Source organism: Bombyx mandarina, chromosome 03 (genome assembly GCF_030267445.1).
Source record: "Bombyx mandarina strain Sakado chromosome 03, ASM3026744v2".
In the NCBI taxonomy this organism is placed as follows: Eukaryota; Metazoa; Arthropoda; class Insecta; order Lepidoptera; family Bombycidae; genus Bombyx; species Bombyx mandarina.
In genome coordinates this window covers 1,701,370-1,724,059 of record NC_143210.1, presented here as the reverse complement: position 1 = coordinate 1,724,059, position 22,690 = coordinate 1,701,370, and the positions used below count along the sequence as shown (strand labels likewise).

General features: G+C 46.9%; 1 protein-coding gene across 1 annotated transcript; it reads right to left on the bottom strand.

Annotated features, from left to right (window-relative positions):
* Positions 1–1,918: 1,918 nt before the first annotated feature.
* On the bottom strand, positions 1,919–20,327 carry enok (histone acetyltransferase enoki mushroom). Its single transcript, XM_089738645.1, is given in 19 exon segments — positions 1,919–2,251; positions 4,974–5,142; positions 5,379–5,631; positions 6,267–6,577; positions 6,580–7,496; positions 7,499–8,341; positions 8,344–9,093; positions 9,096–9,473; positions 9,575–9,876; positions 9,878–9,970; positions 10,050–10,278; positions 11,087–11,332; positions 11,335–11,677; positions 11,679–11,818; positions 11,821–11,960; positions 12,033–12,238; positions 12,308–12,327; positions 12,330–12,471; positions 19,641–20,327. Coding segments are annotated over 19 exon segments (6,282 nt in total). The 5' UTR covers positions 20,193–20,327; the 3' UTR covers positions 1,919–2,003.
* Between the last annotated feature and the right edge of the window lie 2,363 nt (positions 20,328–22,690).

Below are 22,690 nucleotides of genomic sequence, written 5' to 3'. Positions count from 1 at the left end.
TTTTCTTGTGTAACTAGCTGATTTACTCTTGCTTCGAACCCCATTAATAATGAATTTGTAATACTTTTCAAAATATTAAAGCGATTTGCGTGAAAAACGAAAATTTCAAAATTTTGAGTTAAGAGTAGTGTTCATTGGAGGCATCGATAAGCACTAGGGCTCAGGATAAATAAAAACTTTCACTGAAGTATAACAAAACTCAATCTCAATCAAAACTCAATTTAATTATGAGAACATTTAAAGTATACTTCACAATTCGCAATCCGCTTTGCTTCAGGTGATTCATTCACTTTGAGTAGATCTCAGTAACAGCACTGAGATCCTAAAACCTCGAGGGGTTATAATAGATTCGCCAAATGAGTACCTGAGTGAGCTCATGGGGCTCTAACCTGACGAATTTGCTAACATTAGCCCTAGTAAGGGCAGTGTTTCGCAGAATCTACATAAAGCATGATAATAATATAATATAAATGTGTAGTGAACATTCATTCCTATAATTATCCTGGTCAATGGCATTGGAAAACCTGACCCCTTATAGATGAGCATGATGTCATTAACTAAAAAATATTAGTTAATTTATAACATGAAGTCAGTTTCCATTGTATTGCAACTGGATGAGATAGCTTCTCTCCAGAAATAAGCAGGTTAAATGCCCGCGCGTACATACAATACGTTTTACCGTCGGTATATGCCGGTTGGCAATCGCAGTATGAAGGTAATACTGTAAGAACACTGCTGCTCATTGTGTGTTGAATCCCTTAGTCGCCTTTTACGACAACCATGGGAAGAGATGTATTTGAGTGCTATCTTAAATCTATATATTTACTACTAAAACATTTTTCAGTTTTTGAATGAGGGTCATACGTATACTGCTAAAAACATAATTTGGATTGTCTGCAGTCTGCAAAGACGTAACTTTTTCTAAGGTGAAATTAAAAACAGGAAAGTACCTATATATGTATAGTAGTTAGTACCTATTGAATAGTATTTGAGCCAAAGATGATAATCATTGTATATATGTACATTTATTACTGCCCATATTACTTATATTAAATAAACTATTATTGATTAACTTAAGACATCTTTATATTCAAACTAACCTTAATATTAGTGTTTTGCCAAGTAGTATTATAAAAATATAATTTTAAGAGTTGTAAACCTACATATTCAACAAACATGCTTGTTGAAAAAATTACTTAAATATTTATATCTAATTTTGAAGTAATAAAAATGTTTATTTTTATTGCAAAAGTGTTTTTTTAAATTCTCTACTCGATTGCGGAGAGTGCTGATGTTTTGGGGTTCGCTGTAATACTGAAATCGACAATATTAAAATATATTTGTGAATGACAGATAAAACTTGAAATCCGGAGGCGGGAGGAAATTTTCCTTAACAAAAACTAGAGGTTCTGTGTCACCATTGACTTCTAGGCTGACGAGAGTAACGCCCACCTGACTGTGTGGTTACCGTCGCCCATGGACATTAGCAATGCCAGGGGCCAGACCGTTGCCTACCATTAAGTAGGTACTCTCCATAAGCCTTTCACAATAAGGTAAAGATGGCATTTAATGTTTACAAATACAAAAAAAAACGAGATATCCTCGGATAATTCATCAACCTCGATGATAAGCTATTCTTTTTTTTTTATTGCTTAGATAGGTGGACGAGCTCACAGCCCACCTGGTGTTAAGTGGTTACTGGAGCCCATAGACATCTACAACGTAAATGCGCCACCCACCTTGAGATATAAGTTCTAAGGTCTCAAGTATAGTTACAACGGTTCTATCCTTCAAACCGAAACGCATTACTGCTTCACGGCAGAAATGGGCAGGGTGGTGGCAACTACCCGCGTGAACTCTCAAGAGTTCCTACCACCAGTAAATAAAACAGTAAATATTTGTAAATAAAACAAGTAAATATTTTTTCACAAAATTATATTTTGTGTAATAACAGTTGGTAATATCTTAGGTTAATATGTACAGATCGTGTTTGTGTGTGCGCGCTACCGACGCGCCGAGTTGAGCGCGGCCAGCGGTGGCGGCGGGTTGATGTAAGGCGAGTAGTACACGTTGTGCTGCTGCGAGACGGCCTGCTGCGACACGGCGCCCGGCAGGTTGTTGAACTGCTGCTGGGCGGCGGCGGCGGCGCCCGGCGGCACGCGGTACCCGTTCAGCCCGTACTGGCTGATGAGGTGCGGCGACACGCGGGACCCGGCGCCCATCTGCATGTGCTGCATGGGGCTCAGGTTACCTAGCGAACAAATTCAATGTTACCCTCAATTAATCAACATTTCATTACTGGTGGTAGGACCTCTTGTGAGTCCGCGCGGGTAGGTACCACCGCCCTGCCTGTTTCTGCCGTGAAGCAGTAATGCGTTTCAGTTTGAAGGGTGGAGCAGCCGTTGTAACTATAATGAGATCTTAGAAATTATATCTCAAGGTGGGCGACGCATTTACGTTGTAGATGTCCATGGGCTCCAGTAACCACTTAACACCAGGTGGGCTATGAGCTCGTCCAACCATCTAAGCAATAAAAATAAAATAAAAATAAAAGTAAATCTTATGATGAGACAACAGAAAAACATAGAGGCGGGTAGCCATCATACAACGCAAGATAATTGACAGATGCCTGAACCTGAGATAAGCTTGCATATATACAAGTTCCGAACAACATTAGGACCGTCGGTCTACCGAGCAATATCACGCGCTCGGTGGAAGATCTTTCCTTTGTCGTTAAACATTCCACAACATCATCGTCATGATCATCGCCTTCCCCGAGCTTCTTCATAGCGACCAGTCCCACCCTGTCTGCATCTTGCGGATTCCCGCGACCATTACCAGGTCGTCGGTCTAACTCGTGGGAGGTCTACCAGATGTGCCTTCTCCGGTGCACGATCGGCACTCGAGAACTTTTATTCTCAGCAGCCATCTGTTCTACGAGCAATGTTTCCTGCTCACTGCCACTAAAATGTGGCAATCCTTCGAGCTATGTCAGTTACCTGGGTTCTTCTACGAATCTCCTCATTCCTGATTCAATTTTAGCAAGACCCATTATGAGCGACCACGTCGCACTGCCGTATGTCATCACTGGCAACACCCACCATGGAACCCAGCAGTACCCAGCATGGCTGCCATGGTCATAGACTTCCGTCTTGAGGCACTGCGGTATTTGGGAAATTTTGCGTAGCTTCCCGATCGCTGCCCCATCTTAGTTGGATCCAATGATTGAACTCTTTCTCGAAGTTAAACGTAGAGCTTAGAGCGCAAAGCGTCTGATTTATACTGAAGTGGCACATCGACATAATTTTCGTTTTGTCCAAGTTTATACTAAGGCCCACTCAGAAGCCCTACTGAGGTCATGAGCATTTTACTGAGGTTCTCCAAGATCTCTGTCATAATCACGTATCATCGGCAAACCGAAGATGAATCATGTACTCGCCGTTGATGTTGATGCCTAACCCTTTCTAGTCCAGAAGCAGAACGCCACGCTGCAGACGAATGAGTTCCGTAGCCCGGTCCTGTAATCGGACTGACATAATGGCGTTTTCGTACAAACTCTTCGACACGTCGATGTATAACAACTTAAAAAAACCTATGCTGAGAGGCTATTTCAGCTTCTCCTTCACGTGTAGGTGAGCTCACGTGGCCAAACCGGAGTGTTGCTAGCACTGGCCCTAGCAAGAGCAGTGCTTCGCGGAATCTACCACCGGATCGGAAACGCGACCCAGCGAGAAGATCCGGCGAGAAACTCAGTGAGCTACTTGGCACCAGGAGAGATTGTACTACAGCCCAGGTCTCTATCGAATCGAAGGCTTTCTTCTCGCAGTCCACCAATGCTAAACAAAGCGGCAGGTTATATTACTCCGTTTTTGTATAACCTGCGGTTGCGTATGACTGTGGTCTACGATACTATAAGTGCCTTTCCGACAACCGCTTGTTTGGGTGGTAGGCAGGCAGTCATCAAACCTGCTTAGTAAAAACGTTTGAAAAATGTGGAACGAGGTAAGAGTAAACTGAAGTAAAACAAGATCTCTGTGACCATGGTGAATGTCTATTCTACAAAAACCCTGGTCAATTTTCGCGAGAAAGAGTGACGATAGAGTTCCAACGTTGTGGTGGCGGTGAGGACACGGCAAAAGCTCTGCTTCGTCTAGCAAGAAGAGCCTCGCGCCGACGTCGCTCAAATAAGACCCTATTTGTTACTGCCGACCATTGTTTGCTGTGATGCTCTGCATTAGGGTCTTCTGCAAGTCGACCACTCCATAGTTTGGGCGTAAGAGATCTCTTCTCTACCCGGACCTATGTGACCCTGGCGAGACTAGTCCATCGGCTGACCGGGTCCGTGTGTGGCCTTCTGTGGTGACGCGACCAGAACAGCGGTCGGAGCCATGCGAAGATGCGTCATTGTTTTATTCGAGGAGACACGTTACCGAGACGCCACCCGAGAAGTTGAAGGCAATTTTGCTTTAAGGGCCAGCCGCAACCGACTGGCTAACATGCGGCGGACGGCGGGCGACTCGCCCCCGCCCTCTGGTGAATCACAACCGAAGTTTCGTCTTCTCAAGTGAGAAAGCTTTTCTTTCTATTGCACTATACTTATAACAGAACTAGCTGTACCCGTCCGCTTCGCTGGGCATTTAAAATTGACATTATTATTTCTCACCCCCACAAAGATTCTCATCATTAACGCCCCCGCAACTGGTGTAGGGAGTCCAACACTCATATAAATATTACCCTATCCATACGAGTATTTTCTACCTGGATACCAAGTTTCAAGTCAATCGGATGCATGGTTCAGTAGTTATAACGGAACATCAGCAATACGATAATTGAATGCCCAGACCGACATATTAAAACAATTCGATTATACAAAATGTTTCACACTTTGCATCTGTCACTGGCTGGACAAACTCAATAAACCAAATGCACATGCAATGAACTACACGTTAAAGTAATAAGCGCGATGTACTGACTTGGCGCGGTACGAGCATTCCGCGGCGAGTCGAGCTGGTTGTGGTGCGGCGCGTAGTACTTGGCGTGGTACTGCGCGCCTACACCGCCCACTCCGCCCACGCCTGCCACTCCGCCCACGCCGCCCACGCCGCCCACCGAGCCCGGCGGCGTGCCCGCCTGCTGCGCGTACTGCGGAAACGAACAACGGGCTTGATAATTCATTTATTACGGTAAACACTAACTTTACACAATGTAATCAAAGATTTGGGTCTGATCGAGGTAATGTTGCCTTCTTTTAGGCCAAATTAGGCAATAAAGCCTACTTCAAAGTAGTTGTGTTGACGTTGGCGTCTTTAATATCAGATGTCTACAAGTGTAATAGAAACTGTTCTAAATTACTAAATTATTACAATTAAGAGGCGTACCTGGTGGGGGTGCGGATGCGCGTGCGGATGGTGCTGGGGCGCGTCCGCCATCTGTTGTAGCTTGGCGAGCGAGCAGGAGGGCGGCCAGCCCGCGGCGTGGTACTGCTGCTGCTGCTGGAAGGACAGGTAGCCGCCCTGGTAGGCGGCGGAGGCGGCGGGCTGCATGGCAGCGTGCGTGGCGGGCGGGGTGGCGCGCGCGCGGGGGGCGCGGGCGGGGTGTGCGCGGCGCGGGCGCCCGCCTTGCTCGCCTCGCCTCCGCCACGGCTGTTTACAATTAGTACTATATGGTAACTAACATTTTTCGATTATAATTTTACAGTTGAGAGTCGGTTGGGGTTAGGTGACCATATAAAGATAAGCCAAATTAATAGTTAAGTTTAAGTACGGCGATACCAAATATAAACAATAATTCTTACATGGTACATTGAGAAACCTCTCTCTTTCATGTTATCTTAATCTCTGACATTTTACAAGCGGTTACCTTAAGCTCCGCATTATTTTTCATGGTGTTAGTGTTCATAACAACAAATGATATTTCATTTGTTATATGTCAACAATATGTTTGAACTTTTTTTTCTCTACCTAAACTGGTTAGCCTTGAGTGGCTATGCCAGCGTAGCCGTAACGTGTAGATGAGCTTTCGGGGCTCAAGAGCAGTGCTTCGCAGAATCTACCACCGGATCGGAACCGCGACCCACTGAGAAGATCCGACGAGAAACTTAGTGGGCTGGTCTATGGTTAGGTTAGGTGCTTGGACTATAGACCATTATTCCAAAGAATTCATGACCAATAATAATTATCAATTTGAACCTTGAAGAATCAGTCTTCGTATTATTGTCTGCTTATAAACAGCTTAGGCGATAGTATAAGTGGATAGGAAAGTATTACCTGGCATTCCTGTTGTTCATCTTGTGCTTGGCCGGCAGCGGTTGCGCGGGCTGCGACATTATCGCGGGGATGTGCAGCGACGAGTGCGGGTACTGCGGACTGGGCGGCACGTGCAGCATGGAGCAGGGCGACGCCAGGTCCGAGCTGATGCTGTTAGGAGACTCCAGCCCGAGCTGACTCACGTCCAGCTCGCAGGTGGGGTACTGCACGGAGTGCACGGAGTTCCCGCTGGAGTCCGGCGTGTACACTCCGAGCGAGTGAAGGGCCTCCACGTCTTCTTTCCCGTCCTTCACGTCTTCTTTTTCGTGCGTTTCTTTTCACCGTCAGTTTTGTCGCAAGAGGCGAACGCATGGGTGTACTCCCCGCAGTCTTGCTTCGTCTTCTTTTGATCCGACTGAGATTGGCACGCGGCCGCCTTGGGCTGCTTGTTCCGTGTGGGCGGCTTGCTCTCTTTGGGCTGAGGTGCGGCGTACAATCCGTAAGCGAGATTGTCATATTTGGCAGCCAACTTCTGCGGAGACTTCGGCGGCTGCTCCAGATGCGGCAGGTTGAACCCCTGCAACTTGTCGAGGTAGTTTTTATGATCCCAAGACGACTGCAGGCGCGCCGGGTCCCACGGCGGCCACTGGTACTGAGCGGGCGCGGCGTGGTAGTTGGGGATCTGGTAGTCCGGTTTGGGCGGTTCTGCGTCATACTTTATCTTGGATGCGGCCCGCGGCTCGGCCTGCTCGGCGCGGTCGTGCTTGATCGCGACGTTCTTCTCACATTTAGCTGCACTAGCTTTCTCCTTTTTAAAAAAATCAACTTTCTTGTGCGCCGGGTCGGGCGCCGGGTCGGGCTTGCGCAGCGGCGTGTCGGCGCGCGCCGGCCGCTTGTCGCCCTTCTCGAGCTTGCAGTGCGCCGAGTTGACGCGCACGTCGCGCAGCTTGCTCTTCTCCCGCGGCTTGAGGTCGGCCTCCGCCCCCAGCCCGACGGCTGCGTTGGCGCTGTGGCACCGCGGCAGGAACTGCGCGGCGTCGCTGTTGACGACGGGCGAGGTGATGGGGTGCGGCACCTCCAGTTTGGTGCCTTTGGAGGCGCCGCGGTTAGCTTCGTTGGGTTTCAGGACGCGGTCCGTCTGCACTCCTTGGGACTCTTTGCTGACGTTGGCGCGGTGGTTGAGGAACGTGTGCTGGGCGGCATTGATCTGCTGGATGGTCATGGAGTTGGTGACGACGGGCGCGTGGTAGACGGCGGAGTGGACTCCGAGCCGGTTCGCGTCACTGTTATTTCGTCCTTCCTGGCGTGCGACACGTCGTCCCGGAACGGTAGCTCCGCGTCCTTCGCGCCTCCCGCCGGACTCGTCAACTTGTTCTTGATGCGCTCTACGTCGGCGTACGCGTCGACCTTAGGATGTTCTGGTCTCCGGTCGCAGGCGGGCTGGCCGTAAGCGTCTCGACTTTGTTCAGATGCTTGACTTGTGCTTTCATTCTTGTTCGAAGCTTCATTTGAATGTTTCACCTCCTCACAGTTCTGATGTTGTATGACGGTCTCTTTTCGTCTATCGCGGACTTCGACCAGCGCCGCCGAGCCCGGGGAGGCGGCGCAATCTGATTCGGCTTCCACCACGATGGTCTCGAGGGAGTGACGGGACCGGGAGGTGGAGATGCGGGGCAACCTTTGCATCCAGCACGATGTGTGCGTTTTCTGTTGTGACGAGGGCAAGACGGCCGGGGGCAGGCGGGGGGCTGCCGGGCGCGGGGGCGACAGGAGGCGAGGGGGCGGGGCGCGGCGGCGGGGCGTGCGGGACGGTAACGGACAGCTTTGACTATTGTTGTCATCAGATTCTGAAATGATTATCGTTTCCTTATCTTCGGAGACTGGTAGAGGTGATTTGACTTCTCCGTTAAGCAAGCGTGGAGTGTCCGGCCCCGCGGTGCCGGCCGGACTGATTTCTGCCGCCGGAACGGGAGACGGCTGCGGAGGTACAGGAGGATCGAGAGGTGTCTCGTCCACCAGAGATTTCGGAGAATCCATATGTATACTGTCCAACTCCATGTCGGAAGTGTGGTGGTCGGTGGCATCGCCCTCGAGGGCGCGGGTGAGACGGGAGGCACGGGAGCAGCCTCGTCTCTCTCCTCGGCCTCCATTTCATCATCTGCTTCGGCGGAGGAGTCTTCAGAGGCGGCGCCGGAGTCTCGCTTGTCGTCATCGGGGCGTCGCGCCGGAGGTCCCGCCTCGCCGGCCGCTACGTTCGTGCCTTCAGGTTCGGTCGACTCGTCAGTCTTGTAATCGGTTCGCTGCTCCAGTTGAGGATCCACACGAGGCTTCTTCGCGGCCGGCGCCGGGTCCGGTTCTGGCTCGCTCCGGCCGCTTTTGACCCGTTTTCTAGGCCGGCCTTTCCATCTGAATTTCCTCTTAGGTCGGATCTTACGTACCGCAGTCGGCGGCGGATCCTGGCTGTCCGACGCGGAGACGACCTCCTTGGAGTTAGCGATGCCGTTTTCAAGCGGTGCGATGTCGGGCTGAGGCGGTTTGGATCCCATGACACTCCTGCTTCTGTGACTCCTTGGCGTTTCGCTGCCGACCGAATCTTCGACGGTCTCCGAAATTTTCCTCTCATTATCACGTTTTCTCTTTCGACAGACTTCGGCGGGAGTGGGTGCGGTCTGGTAAGTACATTCGCTGTACTTGAGAGGTCGGGTGCGGCGGCGGCCCGAGGACGTGACCTCGACAGCGGGCGCGGGTTCCGGGAGGGCGGAGGGCGGCGCGGCTTCCTCGGGCGCCGGCTCGTCCTCCGCGTCGGTGGGCGGCTCGGGGTCGGAGCGCGAGTCGGGCGCGGTGTCGTCGGCGAGCGGAAGGGGTTGACGGCGGCCGGCACCAGCGGCGTCCAGCGCAGACACTCGGGGTCGATCTCGAGGCGCGGCTTGGCTCGCAGGCGAGCGGCGTGCGCGTCCACGCGGGCCCAGTCCACGCACAGGCCGAGCCGGGCCTCGTCTCCCGGCAGGTAGCGCAGGAACCCGAGCAACTGGAAGGTGCCGCCGATGTCGTTCATGTGCATGCCGGTTGCGTGCGCGATGTGCTCGAACGTGAACGGTTCGTTCCGATGGTCGTGCAAGTATTCGAGGATGACGGACTTCCAATAGGCGTGATACGACACGCGCCCGAGATCCGACAGGGGCTTCTCCGGTGTGCCCGGCTGGCCTTCTTCTTTCGACAGTAAATAACCTGGCGAAAAAAAATTGATTAATTTTCTTTGAAACATGTATAATGAACAACATTGCTCGTCATTCGACACACTAAAATAATTTAGGGACTTCACCACTCACTGAAATGTATCAGGAACCTTCCGTAGCCCTGCCGCTGGTACTGCGGCATGGTCATGATACACGAAACGTTGTACTTCTGTTGACAGTGTTTCTCTTTGGAGAAGTAGCCGACTAAATGACAGCCTTTCGCATCATTTTTAGTCAGCACATAGAACAAAAAAGGCTCCACGTCGTAGTAGAGAGTCTTGTGGTCGAGAAAGAGCTTCGCAAGCAGGCATAGGTTTTGACAATAGAGCTTGTTCGCGTTGCCGTCCACCTCGAACACGGAGAGGTCGTCCCGCCGATAGATCTCGGTGGCGGGGGTGGCGCCACGGACACTTGTCCACGTGCCGCGCCAGGACGCCGCGACTCTTCGCGTATTTCAAACAGAACTCGCACAGGAATAATTTCGGTAACCTGAAAAAATAAACTAAGATAAGATTTAAATTGAACACTAAGGTTCGACGCGTGACGCACCAGCACGTACGTTACGTACCTGGCGTACTCTTGCGGGAACGGGCTCGAGTACCAGGTCTCGATCTCCCACTGTCCGAACTCGATGGCGGAGGGGCAGCGGACGGCGGGGGCGGGCGGGCGAGGAGGGTGTGAGGGGCGCGGGCGCGGGGGCGGCGGGGTCGCGTCCTCCGGCAGTCCGGCGGCCGCCCGCGCCGCTCGGAACACCTCCGCGTCCGCCTCGGTCACTCCGGCCGGCAGCCGACTGCATTCTGAATGCATAAACACAACCTGTAGTTCATCAATCTGCAAGCGCGTATTTGATCAGATCACTAACTACACGATAGAACTACTTAAACTCACGGCACATAAAGCATTTTAACTAATATTTGTGGTTTTACTTTGTCTTCCAAAGAGGAATACAAGCAATTTACGCTAATTACACCAAACATGACGAGGCTTAAAACAAAAAAATAAACTTAATAGACATACTGTAAGAGTGGATATAAACAGTTCAGAATAATAATATCATTAATATTTGGTTCCATACGATCTTGAACAACCTAGCTATTTTGGACTTTGTGTCATTCGAAGGACACAAATTGAATTTTCACAATTAACGAAAATAAAAAATTTGTGTTGTAAGAGTACTAGTGTGCCACAAATTATTCTGTAAAGACAAATTTGCATTATTTCATGTCATTAGTAAATGCCATGAGTTTTCTTAATATTTTTATTTAATATAGCATTATATTTATAATATTCTGACAGTTTATGGGATCCAAATTACTTAGATCATCAACGCTGAAAATAAAGTATATAGAAATAAAAATAAAAATGCCATGCAATTTCTTCACACATCACGAGACACAATACGGGGAACATCATAATACCGACGAGTCGACACCGTTCCCTCGATACAGTGCGTTCAAACAACGCCGAGAGTGAAGCGAGGAGAGCAGAACGTTCGTATCGAGCGAGCGAGGTCGAGCCGGGTATGGAGGGTGAGGCAGTGCCGGGGCGGCGGGTCGCGGCGGGGCGGCGCCGGCGCCCGGGCACTGCCGCGGCTCCCGGGCTTACCGTCCGGACCGGCCCGCCGCCGCCGCCCCGCCGCCAGCGCGCGCTGCAACTTGCGCGACCCGCCCGTGCGCCCGCCGCACCGCGCCGCCCACGCCACCAGCTGCGACGCGCTGGCGCCCTGCCGCGCCCGCCCCGCGCGCAGCGCCGCCAGGTGCCGCCGGAACGTGCTGCGCGTCTCCTTCAGCACCTCCTCCTCCACCTTCTCTTCGCGCTCCTCGCCTCGTCCGCCGCGTCGGGCACCACGCTCCGCGCCCGCACGCGCGACGCACTCCGCACAGAGTAGAATTCGGAGAGACCGTCGAAGAGCGTCGTCAGTAACCGGTCCGCGCACCGACTGCGCCGACGCGCCGGCCGCGGCGTCCGCTCGGGCTCTGCCTCCGCAAGCTTGCGCGCCTCTGCGGCGAAACCCCACGTGCCGTCCGGGCCGGTGGCAGAGGCGAGCTGTTCGAACACGGTGGAAACTTGCGCCGGCGTGACCGTAGTGACGGGCGGAACGCGCGGCTCCTCCTCGCGTCCGGACGACGGCGGCGCCGACTCGGGCTCGGACTCGGAGGTCGAGGTGGAGCGAGAGGTGGAGGACGAGGGGTCGGGTGTGTCGTTCGAGTCTCAGTTCGACGCTCTGCACGCGCGTCACGCTTACGCCGCCCCATCGTCCTCGATCCTCCCATCCCTCCCACGACCCGGAGGAGATGCGATCGCGTCGCCTTTTTGTCATGTTGAAAGCGGAAAATCGAAAAATTTTTGTTTTTCTTTGGACATTCGATGCTCGGTCGGAGGCGGGACATTACCATCGGAGCGTTCCTCATCAGAGCGGGGCCGGCGCGGCGTCTTAGGTTTCCGAGGCCTCGCGGCTGCGGCGTCGGCAGCGGGGGTCCTGCGACAGCGAGATCCGATTAGCGGGCGTGGGACGCGAGGCTGGAGGGCGCGGGGCCGGCTGGGCACTCGCCTGGGCAGCGTGCAGGTGGGGCAGCGCCAGGGCGGGCGGCACAGCGCGGGTGTGCGTGGCGGCCGCAGCGGACAGCACAGCGCGTCGCCCACGCACCTCCCGCCCGCATACCAGGCACGTTGCACATTCCCCACATGACCATCGTGAGGTCTGAAATGAAAAATATTTAGTATTAAATTGTCTTGTTTATTAAAACGATTACAATTTATTCATTACCTTATCACTATAATTTACATTATCTCTTTTAATATTTCATTAAGAAGAATCACAATTACCTTCACAGTAGTTGAGTTACGTGATCTAAAAGATCTAGACATGAAGGATGTGCATAGGACTTGCACTGTGAACAGCATATGAGTGATTCAGCAATTCCAGATTGATTCTTAGTATCAGTTCCCAGACACTCGCTACAAACCGGTACTCCGCCTTGAACTTGTTTCTGAAATCAATCCAGTTTAAATTTTTTTATTTTATTTATATTGTCATATTAGGCATTGAACTCTTGTTCACCATTAAAAAATAAAACAAATCACAGAACCAAAATGTAATTTTTTTTTTCAATCAGAACAAACATAGCCTAACTTTTTTAAGGGTAGATGTGCAGATCCAGAACTATCCATCATTAAAAACATAATTCTTATTCTGAGACTTATTCTTTTGGGGTTGGTGCTTCCCGCTTCCGTAGGTTTAACCCGCGATTCCCTACAAGTGACCCCTGGGTGGTGCTAAACGGGAGCCGAAAACATAACCGGTGGTAGGACCTAGTACGACTGGCTGGCGACCACCCTCCAACTAGAGTCCACCGCCAAATAGCCTAGCTGTGTTCCGGCGTGTGGGTTGGAGAGCCAGTTCTATCCCTTCCCTTTCCCTTCCTTGTTGGGGTGGGTCTTGGTGACGCCTGGAACTTGCGGAGCAGACGTGCGTGCGAACTCACGGGGCGTGATTGTTTGACGGGGGTATAGGGAGACCCAGTGAAACGGTACCCGCTGCCGCCCGCCGGTCAGTAGGGGACCTGAACCCGGGTGTCTCTACTAAACTCCGCCCCGGGAAGCTGTCCCACCAACCGGTGTAAAATCCTGTTGTGCGGTCGTCGTGCCGGAGTCGGAGACCGGAGTGGATCCGGCGATCGCACGCAGAGTGGACTGGGGCCCTTCCATGCCCTGCGTCGGTCTCTCACGCAACCCGTGGTCGAGCACGTACTATGCTCCGCGCTTCATTCAGGTGTTGCCTCGATCTCACCTCCAACATCCTACCTCTCCTAATCCTACTCTCCGAAATTTAACAACTATGAAGTCGACAAAAAAAAAAAAGGGTTTCACAGGCGTTCCCCATTCCACATTTAATGTGGATTTCAGCAATGTCAGGGGCCTACATAGCAACCTTGACGCCGTACACCACCACCTTGAGACGGCGCAGCCTGCCCTGCTTTTTTAACGGAGACGCAGATATCTGCTCCGGATGATACCTCATACCTTGAGTACCCCGGCTACGTATTGGAGGACAACTTCCTGCGTAAAGCCGGGGTGCGTATTCGTCCGGGCTGATGTCTGTTGTCGCCGTCTTCGGTGCCTCGAACAACGGGACCTGTCCCTCTTGTGGCTGCGCGTAGATCACGGGCGCCGTAACCGAATCTACGCGTGCCTGTACAGGTCCCACAGCAGTGACGCAGGTTCAGCTCTGTTTGAGCATGTGCAAGCGGGACTAACCGCGTGCTTGAGCAGTACCCATCTGCGGAGTGGTGGTTCTTGGAGACTTTAACGCTCACCACCAAGAGTGGTTGGGTCCAGAACCACTGACCTCCCGGGTCGGACTGCCTACGATTTCGCCTTGGCCTACGGCTTCTCCCAGCTGGTGACATAGCCCACCCGTGTCCCAGATATCGAGGGCACGAGCCTTCTTGTTGGACCTTCTGCTGACCACAGATCCGGCCGGATACAGTGTGGTGGTCGACGCTCCGCTTGGATCGTCTGATCACTGCCTTATTCGTGCTGCCGTACCACTCTCTCGTCCTGATCGTCGAACGACGACCGGGTATCGAAGAGTTTGGCGGTATATGTCAGCAGTTTGGTATGGATTGCGTGAATTTTACGCAACCTACCCATGGGGCGGTTCTGCTTTCCTCTGCTGATCCTGACGTCTGTGCGGACCGTCTTAAAGACGTGGTGCTCCAGGGATGGAATTGTTTATTCCCTCCTCTGAAGTGCCCGTTGGGGGTCGCAGCAGACCCTGGTATAACAATGCCAGCAGGGATGCTGCACACCTCAAGCGGTCCGCATACGTGGCATGGGATAATGCCAGGAGACGTCGGATCCTAACATCTCAGGGGAAAGGCGGAAATATAACGCCGCTTCCAGGTCCTACAAGAAGGTGATTGCCAAGGCGAAGTCGGAGCACGTTGCTAGAGTTGGCGAGCGATTGAAGAGCTATCCCTCCGGGAGCCGTGCTTTTTGGTCGCTCGCCAAAGCTGCAGAAGGAAACTTTTGCAGGTCTAGTCTCCCACCACTGCGCAAGTCCGATGACAATCTGGCCCACTGCGCGAAAGAGAAGGCTGACCTTCTGGTCAAACTCTTCGCCTCGAACTCGACTGTGGACGACGGGGGTGCCACACCACCGAACATCCCCGGTGTGATAGCTCCCTGCCGGATATCTGCTTCACACAGTGTGCAGTCAGGCGGGAGCTCCGACTCCTGGACGTCCATAAGTCGAGTGGGCCAGACGGCATCCCCGCAGTGGTTTTGAAAACGTGCGCCCCTGAGCTGACACCTGCGCTAACGCGTTTGTATCGCCTCTCTTATTGCACTAACAGGGTTCCGTCTTCATGGAAGACCGCCCACGTCCACCCTATCCCCAAGAAGGGTGACCGGTCGGACCCATCGAGCTACAGGCCTATCGCGATAACTTCCTTGCTTTCCAAGGTGATGGAGCGAATTATAAATACACAACTCCTGAAGTATCTTGAAGATTGCCAGCTGATCAGTGACCGACAGTACGGTTTCCGTCACGGTCGCTCAGCTGGCGATCTTCTTGTATACCTTACTTACAGGTGGGCTGAAGCCTTGGAGAGCAAGGGCGAGGCTCTTGCTGTGAGCCTTGATATCGCGAAGGCCTTCGACAGGGTCTGGCATAGGCACTTCTGTCGAAGTTACCATCTTACGGAATCCCCGAGGGTCTCTGCAAGTGGATCGCTAGCTTTTGGATGGGCGAACATCACGGTCGTTGTAGACGGTGATTGTTCTGATACTATGACCATTAACGCTGGCGTTCCACAAGTTCGGTGCTCTCCCCCACGCTTTTCATACCGTATATCAATGACATGCTGTCTATTGATGGCATGCATTGCTATGCAGATGATAGCACGGGGGATGCGCGATATATCGGCCATCAGAGTCTCTCTCGGAGCGTGGTGCAAGAGAGACGATCAAAACTTGTGTCTGAAGTGGATAACTCTCTGGGCGAGTCTCCGAATTGGGTGAATTGAACTTGGTTCAATTCAACCCGATAAGGACACAAGTTGCGCGTTCACTGCGAAGAAGGACCCCTTTGTCGTGGCGCCGCAATTCCAAGGAGTATCCTGCAACCTTCCGAGAGTATCGGGATACTTGGGGTCGACATTTCGAGCGATGTCCAGTTTCGGAGTCATTTGGAAGGCAAGCCAAGTTGGCGTCCAAAATGCTGGAGTCTCAACAGAGCGAAGCGGTACTTCACGCCTGGACAAAGACTTTTGCTTTATAAAGCACAAGTCCGGCCTCGCTTGGAGTACTGGTCCCATCTCTGGGCCGGGCTCCCAAATACCAGCTTCTTTCATTTGACTCCATACCGAAGAGGGCCGTTCGGATTGTCGATAATCCCATTCTCACGGATCGTTTGGAACCTCTGGGTCTGCGGAGGGACTTCGGTTCCCTCTGTATTATGTACCGTATGTTCCATGGGAGTGCTCTGAGGAATTGTTCGAGATGATACCGACATCTCGTTTTTACCATCGCACCGCCCGCCACCGGAGTAGAGTTCATCCATACTACCTCGAGCCACTGCGGTCATCCACAGTGCGTTTCCAGAGATCTTTTTGCCACGTACCATCCGGCTATGGAATGAGCTCCCCTCCACGGTGTTTCCCGAGCGCTATGACATGTCCTTCTTCAAACGAGGCTTGTGGAGAGTATTAAGCGGTAGGCAGCGGCTTGGCTCTGCCCCTGGCATTGCTGAAGTCCATGGGCGACGGTAACCACTCACCATCAGGTGGGCCGTATGCCCGTCTGCCTACAAAAGCAATAAAAAAATAAAAAAAAGACTTGAAATTGTAGTTTCAGTCAATGCATAGCTTTCTTTGTTCGAATGTTTCTATTATTATTTAAATAATAATTATTACTATAATATTATTATATTATAATAATGTTAGTATATTTGATGATCGATTTATTGACTGAAAATTGATATTCCTTTTTTATTTCCTTTAAGCTGATATTTAATAGTCTATCTACAAAACAAATAAAATCTGTTGAAGAATGTAGAACTTATAACCATTTCAATATCACGCGTGAATGAAGAGCATTTGTCTCTATATTGTATGTCAGCTATATTGTCCATTGATATAAGTAAACATCATTATAGGAGATAAAATCAACTATTTTTTCAATAGCATGAGATCATTTGAAGTTACTTTACGCACTTCTTCTTTTACTTTATTTTAATACACAGATGGGTGAATAAACACAGACCCAACTAACCTACGCGTTCAACTAATATACTAACACAAGTTTTACATTATTAATTGCTGATGGATTATGAGATATCTCATTATTCATCTCGCATCATCATGAAATATCTTATTAGTGTATACCAAAAGTTAAAAGCACAATATAGCCTTTATTATAATAGGCCCAATAGAAATGGCCTATGTAACCCTATCATTTGGTTAAACAACTACTAGGCACAGTTAACAATAAAATCTCTGATCCACAATATGTTAATCTATATAAATTAATCTTAGCTAAACAAATGAAACACCCTTTAAATTGAAATGCACTACTGTTTTACAGCATTGATAAGCCGTACTAACATATTCTTCAGCGTATTGAAACCTCAACTGTTTGAATGATGGAACAATACCCTGGAACAGTGGTAAAATACCATTGATCTGAAAATTTAAATTTTTGAAAACATTAAATATAAAAAAATAATAAAAAATATAAAATAGTGAAAACCGATGTCAGAATAAACATTTCAAGGACTATCCATTTCTAATGATCAATAAATTATGAATTATGTACCGCTTTACTATCTATTAACTATCCATACATCATGCTTGATACAATATTGCTAGGCAACAAACTGACCAACAATTTATAATTACAATATGACATTATATAATAATATAGTATACCTGGACTTGCCATAAATATGGTAATAAGTAAATAAGCAAAACAGACACATATTGCATTGTGCGTTAGTTATACGTTTTTCATTGTGCCATAAGAGGGAGAGCAGTAGATGGCCACCTGGTGGTAAGTGGTAAAGGGTTGCATTGCTCTTGGACACTAGCAAAGCTGCTACCTACCACTGCCCCTTTTGACCCCCGTTTGAAGTAAGACATCAGAGCACTCAGATAAGCCCCAGATGCTTAAGATACAAAAAAGATCTTTGGAAAAGCACTTAATATACACAGTGGTTCTAGGTAATATGGACTGCTCTAGTGAAGCAAAGTTAAAATGCAATGACAGAGTCATCTTAAAAAATTCCTCAAAGCATTTCCCATAGAAAAGACAGCATAAAAAACAGAAAACGTGAACCAAAGTTCCTCTGAGGTCCCATAGGTTTCAAATGATATGTGAGAATGAGATTATCGAGTTCTTTTGAATTGAGTCACTTTTTTTATTATTTAGACGGATGGACGAGCCCACAGTATCTTTCTTCTTTATCGTTCCCTCACTGGTAAGGATCATGATGAGGTTGAGAACACCAACAACCACTTTATTAGATCGGACCACCTGACTGGTGTTCTGTCCATGGCACCCATTCCTTTTATGCGATGTAAAAATGATTGTAATTGCTCACAGTGTACCTCATGTTAAGTGATTATAAGTATATAATATGATTACAATTAATGATTTTACCTGTGTTACCATGTACCCTTTCTACACAACTACAAAAAAATGCTTCAAGGTTCATTTATATTTGAGTTTCTTTGTATATAACCAGCATAACATTTAAATGCCTAAACGATTGGGATGAATGGGTATCTTGACACCATCTCTAGTGACACTAACCATATTCTGTTTTATATTTCAACAGGTAGTACTTCTGTATATAAAACTTTCACTTTCAGTTTCCTCAGATTATTCCAAAATAAAAGCTTGCTATCACTGGCTAGATTGCTTTTTTAGTACAAATACTACAAGGCCAGCCAGATCTCTGTTGTTACAAAATAGAAGATGTTTCATTTGCTTCTTAGAAAAACATTCAAGTGATACCAATGAAATAAAGTTTAAAATTATAGTAACTCCATTCTCTTTAATGTCCAGTCTATTTATAACTGTGTTTAATCGAGGGTGAAATGCTATTTACTTAATCAATAGTTTAAAAAAAAAATTTGATGCTAATACCAAATAAAACGGATCATTAATTATAAAGATAAATGAAGCAAAATGTCACTTAAACCAAATAGCCCTTCACCCTTCGATATATATTTTTTAATCTAAGTATAAGGTATTATAAAAAAATAGCTGAAGAAATTTGAGAAGGGCAGAAAATAGGACAGAAATGATGTAGCATTTTGTTCTCCATGTTATTGAGTGTAATTGTTAATTTTCCCTCACTGAAAGACATTTTTTTTTTTTTATGGCTCGAGTCTCTTCTTTGACGAATGACTCTGCCAATGTCAGGTAGATAGAATATCAGTGATATAGATAGATGATAGCAGATGAGATGAATGAGAACTGGAGAAAATTTGTAAATATTTTTACAGTATAATGTTATTGCAGGAAATAAAATAAGCTAATGCATTTACAACTATAAGATTAGGGAATGTTAAGAGATAGTTCATATTAACTAGAGGAACAGGATGTTAGTGTTAGTTAGTAAACAATATAGTGGTGGCGAAGACATATTTATGCTGCCATTCTTTAAAGTGCATCTGCTTATGACAGAACTTTATACCAGGTTAGATGTAAAAATTTATCAGTTCTTATTCTGTAATTTCTTACTCTAATGCACTTTATGTAATACAAATAAAACTTGACCCATGTTTAAAATATGTACTCTTCATTTTTACTAAATTAATATTTGGCTATGTAATGTACATTAGGTGCTTAACATTGATACCAAATATATACTACTTTTCAACAAAATAATATTTTAATTTACTGTTAAAACTGTTTGTTGGCCTCCATATACTGTGAGAATATGTAACCTACATGCTTCAAATTAGTTTACGTAAATGTAGGTCAGAATAGCCTTAAAATAATTTGTTATAGGATTACAATTGGTGACAGGAAAAGATTTTGGGGCACCATTTCGGATGCCTTACTGCCGCCCGTCTTAGAGAACCATTATTTCCATGTTATTTAGGTCAAACTGGTTAATAGGGAGTTATTAAAAAGTAAATAAACAAACCTCTTCAGATGAATCTTGAGAATGTTTTTTCTGTTTGGATGATCTATCAGAAGATGTGTTGTTAGAGCTGTCAGCTACCACATACGCACCCGCGTGATGCGACAGTAGCCCGCGGGCTACAGCGCGTTTCACTGCCGCACGAAGTATCGCTTTCACGTCCACATCGGGTGACACTATTATTTGATACGCTTGATATAAATGTCTTTCTATCGATTTCAAAGTAGAACCGTCTCTTTCTCCTAATTCGCGCACTATCTTGGCTACGGGCCGAGAGATGTCCACGTTTGGCGCCAAGCGCAAAGTTCTGTTCTGCATGCCCCCAGGGTCTTTGTATGAGCTTTGGCCCTTGTTGTACACTTTGAGCACTACACCTTCTCGAACGGCGCGTTCTAGCCGCTCGGACACTATATCTTCGTGATAGTTGTGATGCTGTCTGATGGCATGACAGATTCTCTCCACGCTCGGCCTCTGTTTCTGCGAACGAATCTTGTGAATCGCTTCCAAGATCCATCGCTTCCACACTTCTTTCCCAACTTCGTCTGGATCACACATTTTCTTCGATTATTTAGCTATGGACAGTCTTCTGTGTAACGGTTCGGTATTGAACTTATGTCAACACCCATTGCATTTTCGCGCCTCGAGCGAAATTCCATTTTATATAATGGAACCCCGCGTAGTGCGACAGGAGGTATCGCTCGAGGTGCGAGACGCTGGTTTACAGCATGTTTCGGAAGCCCGTCGTCGATGACACATCGCTTCGTAGCGGGTTTTGGCAGAGCGAGCATCCAATGGCCGCCATCTTGTGACAATCCAAATTGTGTGCAGAAAAAAACATGCGATCGACTGTCTTATGACAATTTCCAACAATTAAAATAATGTGTTTATGACAACAACTACGAAAATGAAAACTTTTCACGGTGATAACAATAACTTAATAACAACTTTTACAGGACTATTATTTATTGTACGGCGACTTCTTCCGGTTTTCTTATCACAATTGCACTTAATAACAACAAGTCTGTCTGTACATTTGATTATTTATTTATTTATTTTCTAATAATAATTTATTACATTGTATTATGTTTTCAAAAATATAGATTTTTTTTAATTAACATGAAAACATTCACAAAACACCAACAAAAGGTTCTTCAAAATGGCTATCAATTATATTGCCTTGTTAAAAAATGTTTGATATCCTGTCTGTCATCGGGGTATTGCCAATAAAATTAAAATAAATACACGGATACTGGAGAATCGGTTCGGCCGCGGCTGTGGCCCTGTCTTTACTAATTTCCAGGAGAAATGAACAATTTTGGGGATGGGGAGTAAAATTGTCTGTCTTTAATAACAATAAATCAAAATTTCACAAAGTTTTTTTGTGGATGGGATGATCGCTCATTATCCAAAGACCTTGTAGCTTAGCTGATATGGATGGGTAAAGTCAAGGAGTCAGTCATGTATGGAAGGTTTAGCAACTGTTAAAACTGCTATATTCATATCAGTTCCATTTCCTGCACTATCGTTATTTCGGGGAGTCTTACCACAATAGCTTGTTGTTTACAGTACAGCAGACACTTTTTGAACTTGTCCCTTGTACAAGATGCTCCTCCGTTAAGGATAAAGACATGTTTTTTTTTTAAATGACCTAATTTATTATTCTGTTTTCAGTAATTAAAGAGATTATAAAAAACAGATCTAATCGGTTGTTTTTTTTTTAAATTATGTATTGACATTTATGTTATTATTAGCCATCATATAATTTTGAGATGTTACCCTCGAATTAATGAAATCGTGGATAATGCATATTTATAATTTGTACTTAGTTATAATAATCTGAAAAATTTAATTGAGCGGAATACAATGAAGTTTATTGAAATCTGAAATTGCTATCAATTCGAATGAAATTGAACGAAACTGTATGATATCAGATGAAAAAGAAAGAAGATGACAATTGCTCAATAAAATCGCGGGAATTTATTAAAATTTCAGACTTATTTGAAAAACCCGAGGCACCATGACTGTTTAATTTTTGTTACACTTGTGTACATTTCCACGCATGATAAATGAGTCGTCTATTATCAAAGGTGGCAATCTGTGTATTTGGACAAAAAAATGTTATTGATATGTCAATACAGATTGATTTGAATATAATCGTCTCCTTCAAAGAATACGGTTCAAAACCTGCATTAAATAAAGGTTAATACTTAACCTGTTATTTATCTAAGATGTCGTTCAGAAGAGTTTTGTGACTGCCAATGGAATTCAAAGTCAATAATTCGTTTTTCTGATTTACCAATAATTGTCCAAAAGTCACATTGCCGGCTTTGATAATAGTCGACTCAAATGCTTAATAGGACATAATTATTACCTTTTAGTTACCTTGATATCAGATTTCGGGGACAAAATTTTAACGCCGTTGTGCAACTATCTAATAGAGTTCTATATATTTACTAGTATTGAGGCAGCACGTACGGACTGTGAATCCTTTACCATTTCCTAAGTATAATGAATTTAATTTAAAAAAAAAGGGCAATTCAACAAAACTTGACTTTTTGGCGGGAACGCGAGAAGTGAAGTTGTGTGGCTTGTTTTATTTTGTCTATTTATTATTTCTTCAGGTTTAAATTTCTAACAAAGGTGGTTTATTAACTATTTAGTATCTGTGAAAGTGCACTAATGTGGGAAAATGAAACAAAACCGCTGAAGGTAACATCGCGGGATCCTCCAGAAAGTCCACTGAAAAAGTCTCAGTAATGACCACAATTTTACTGAGATTATATTTCATCGCATATCATTTCATTTCATGCCCCGTTTCATATTAATCAACTTCATTTCATTTCATAATACCATTTTTCATAAAAAAAAAATGTATGTGAGAGTAGGCTGTATGGTATGATACTTAAATGATAAAACTACTACTACTAGGTACCTACTATGTACCACGGTCTATGCTAGGTACACAGTAAAACTTTCAGGTAGGTAGGTAGGTAGATACCGTACTTATTAACTCCATGGTAGGTACCAATACAACCCACTTCGATAAAGCGGCA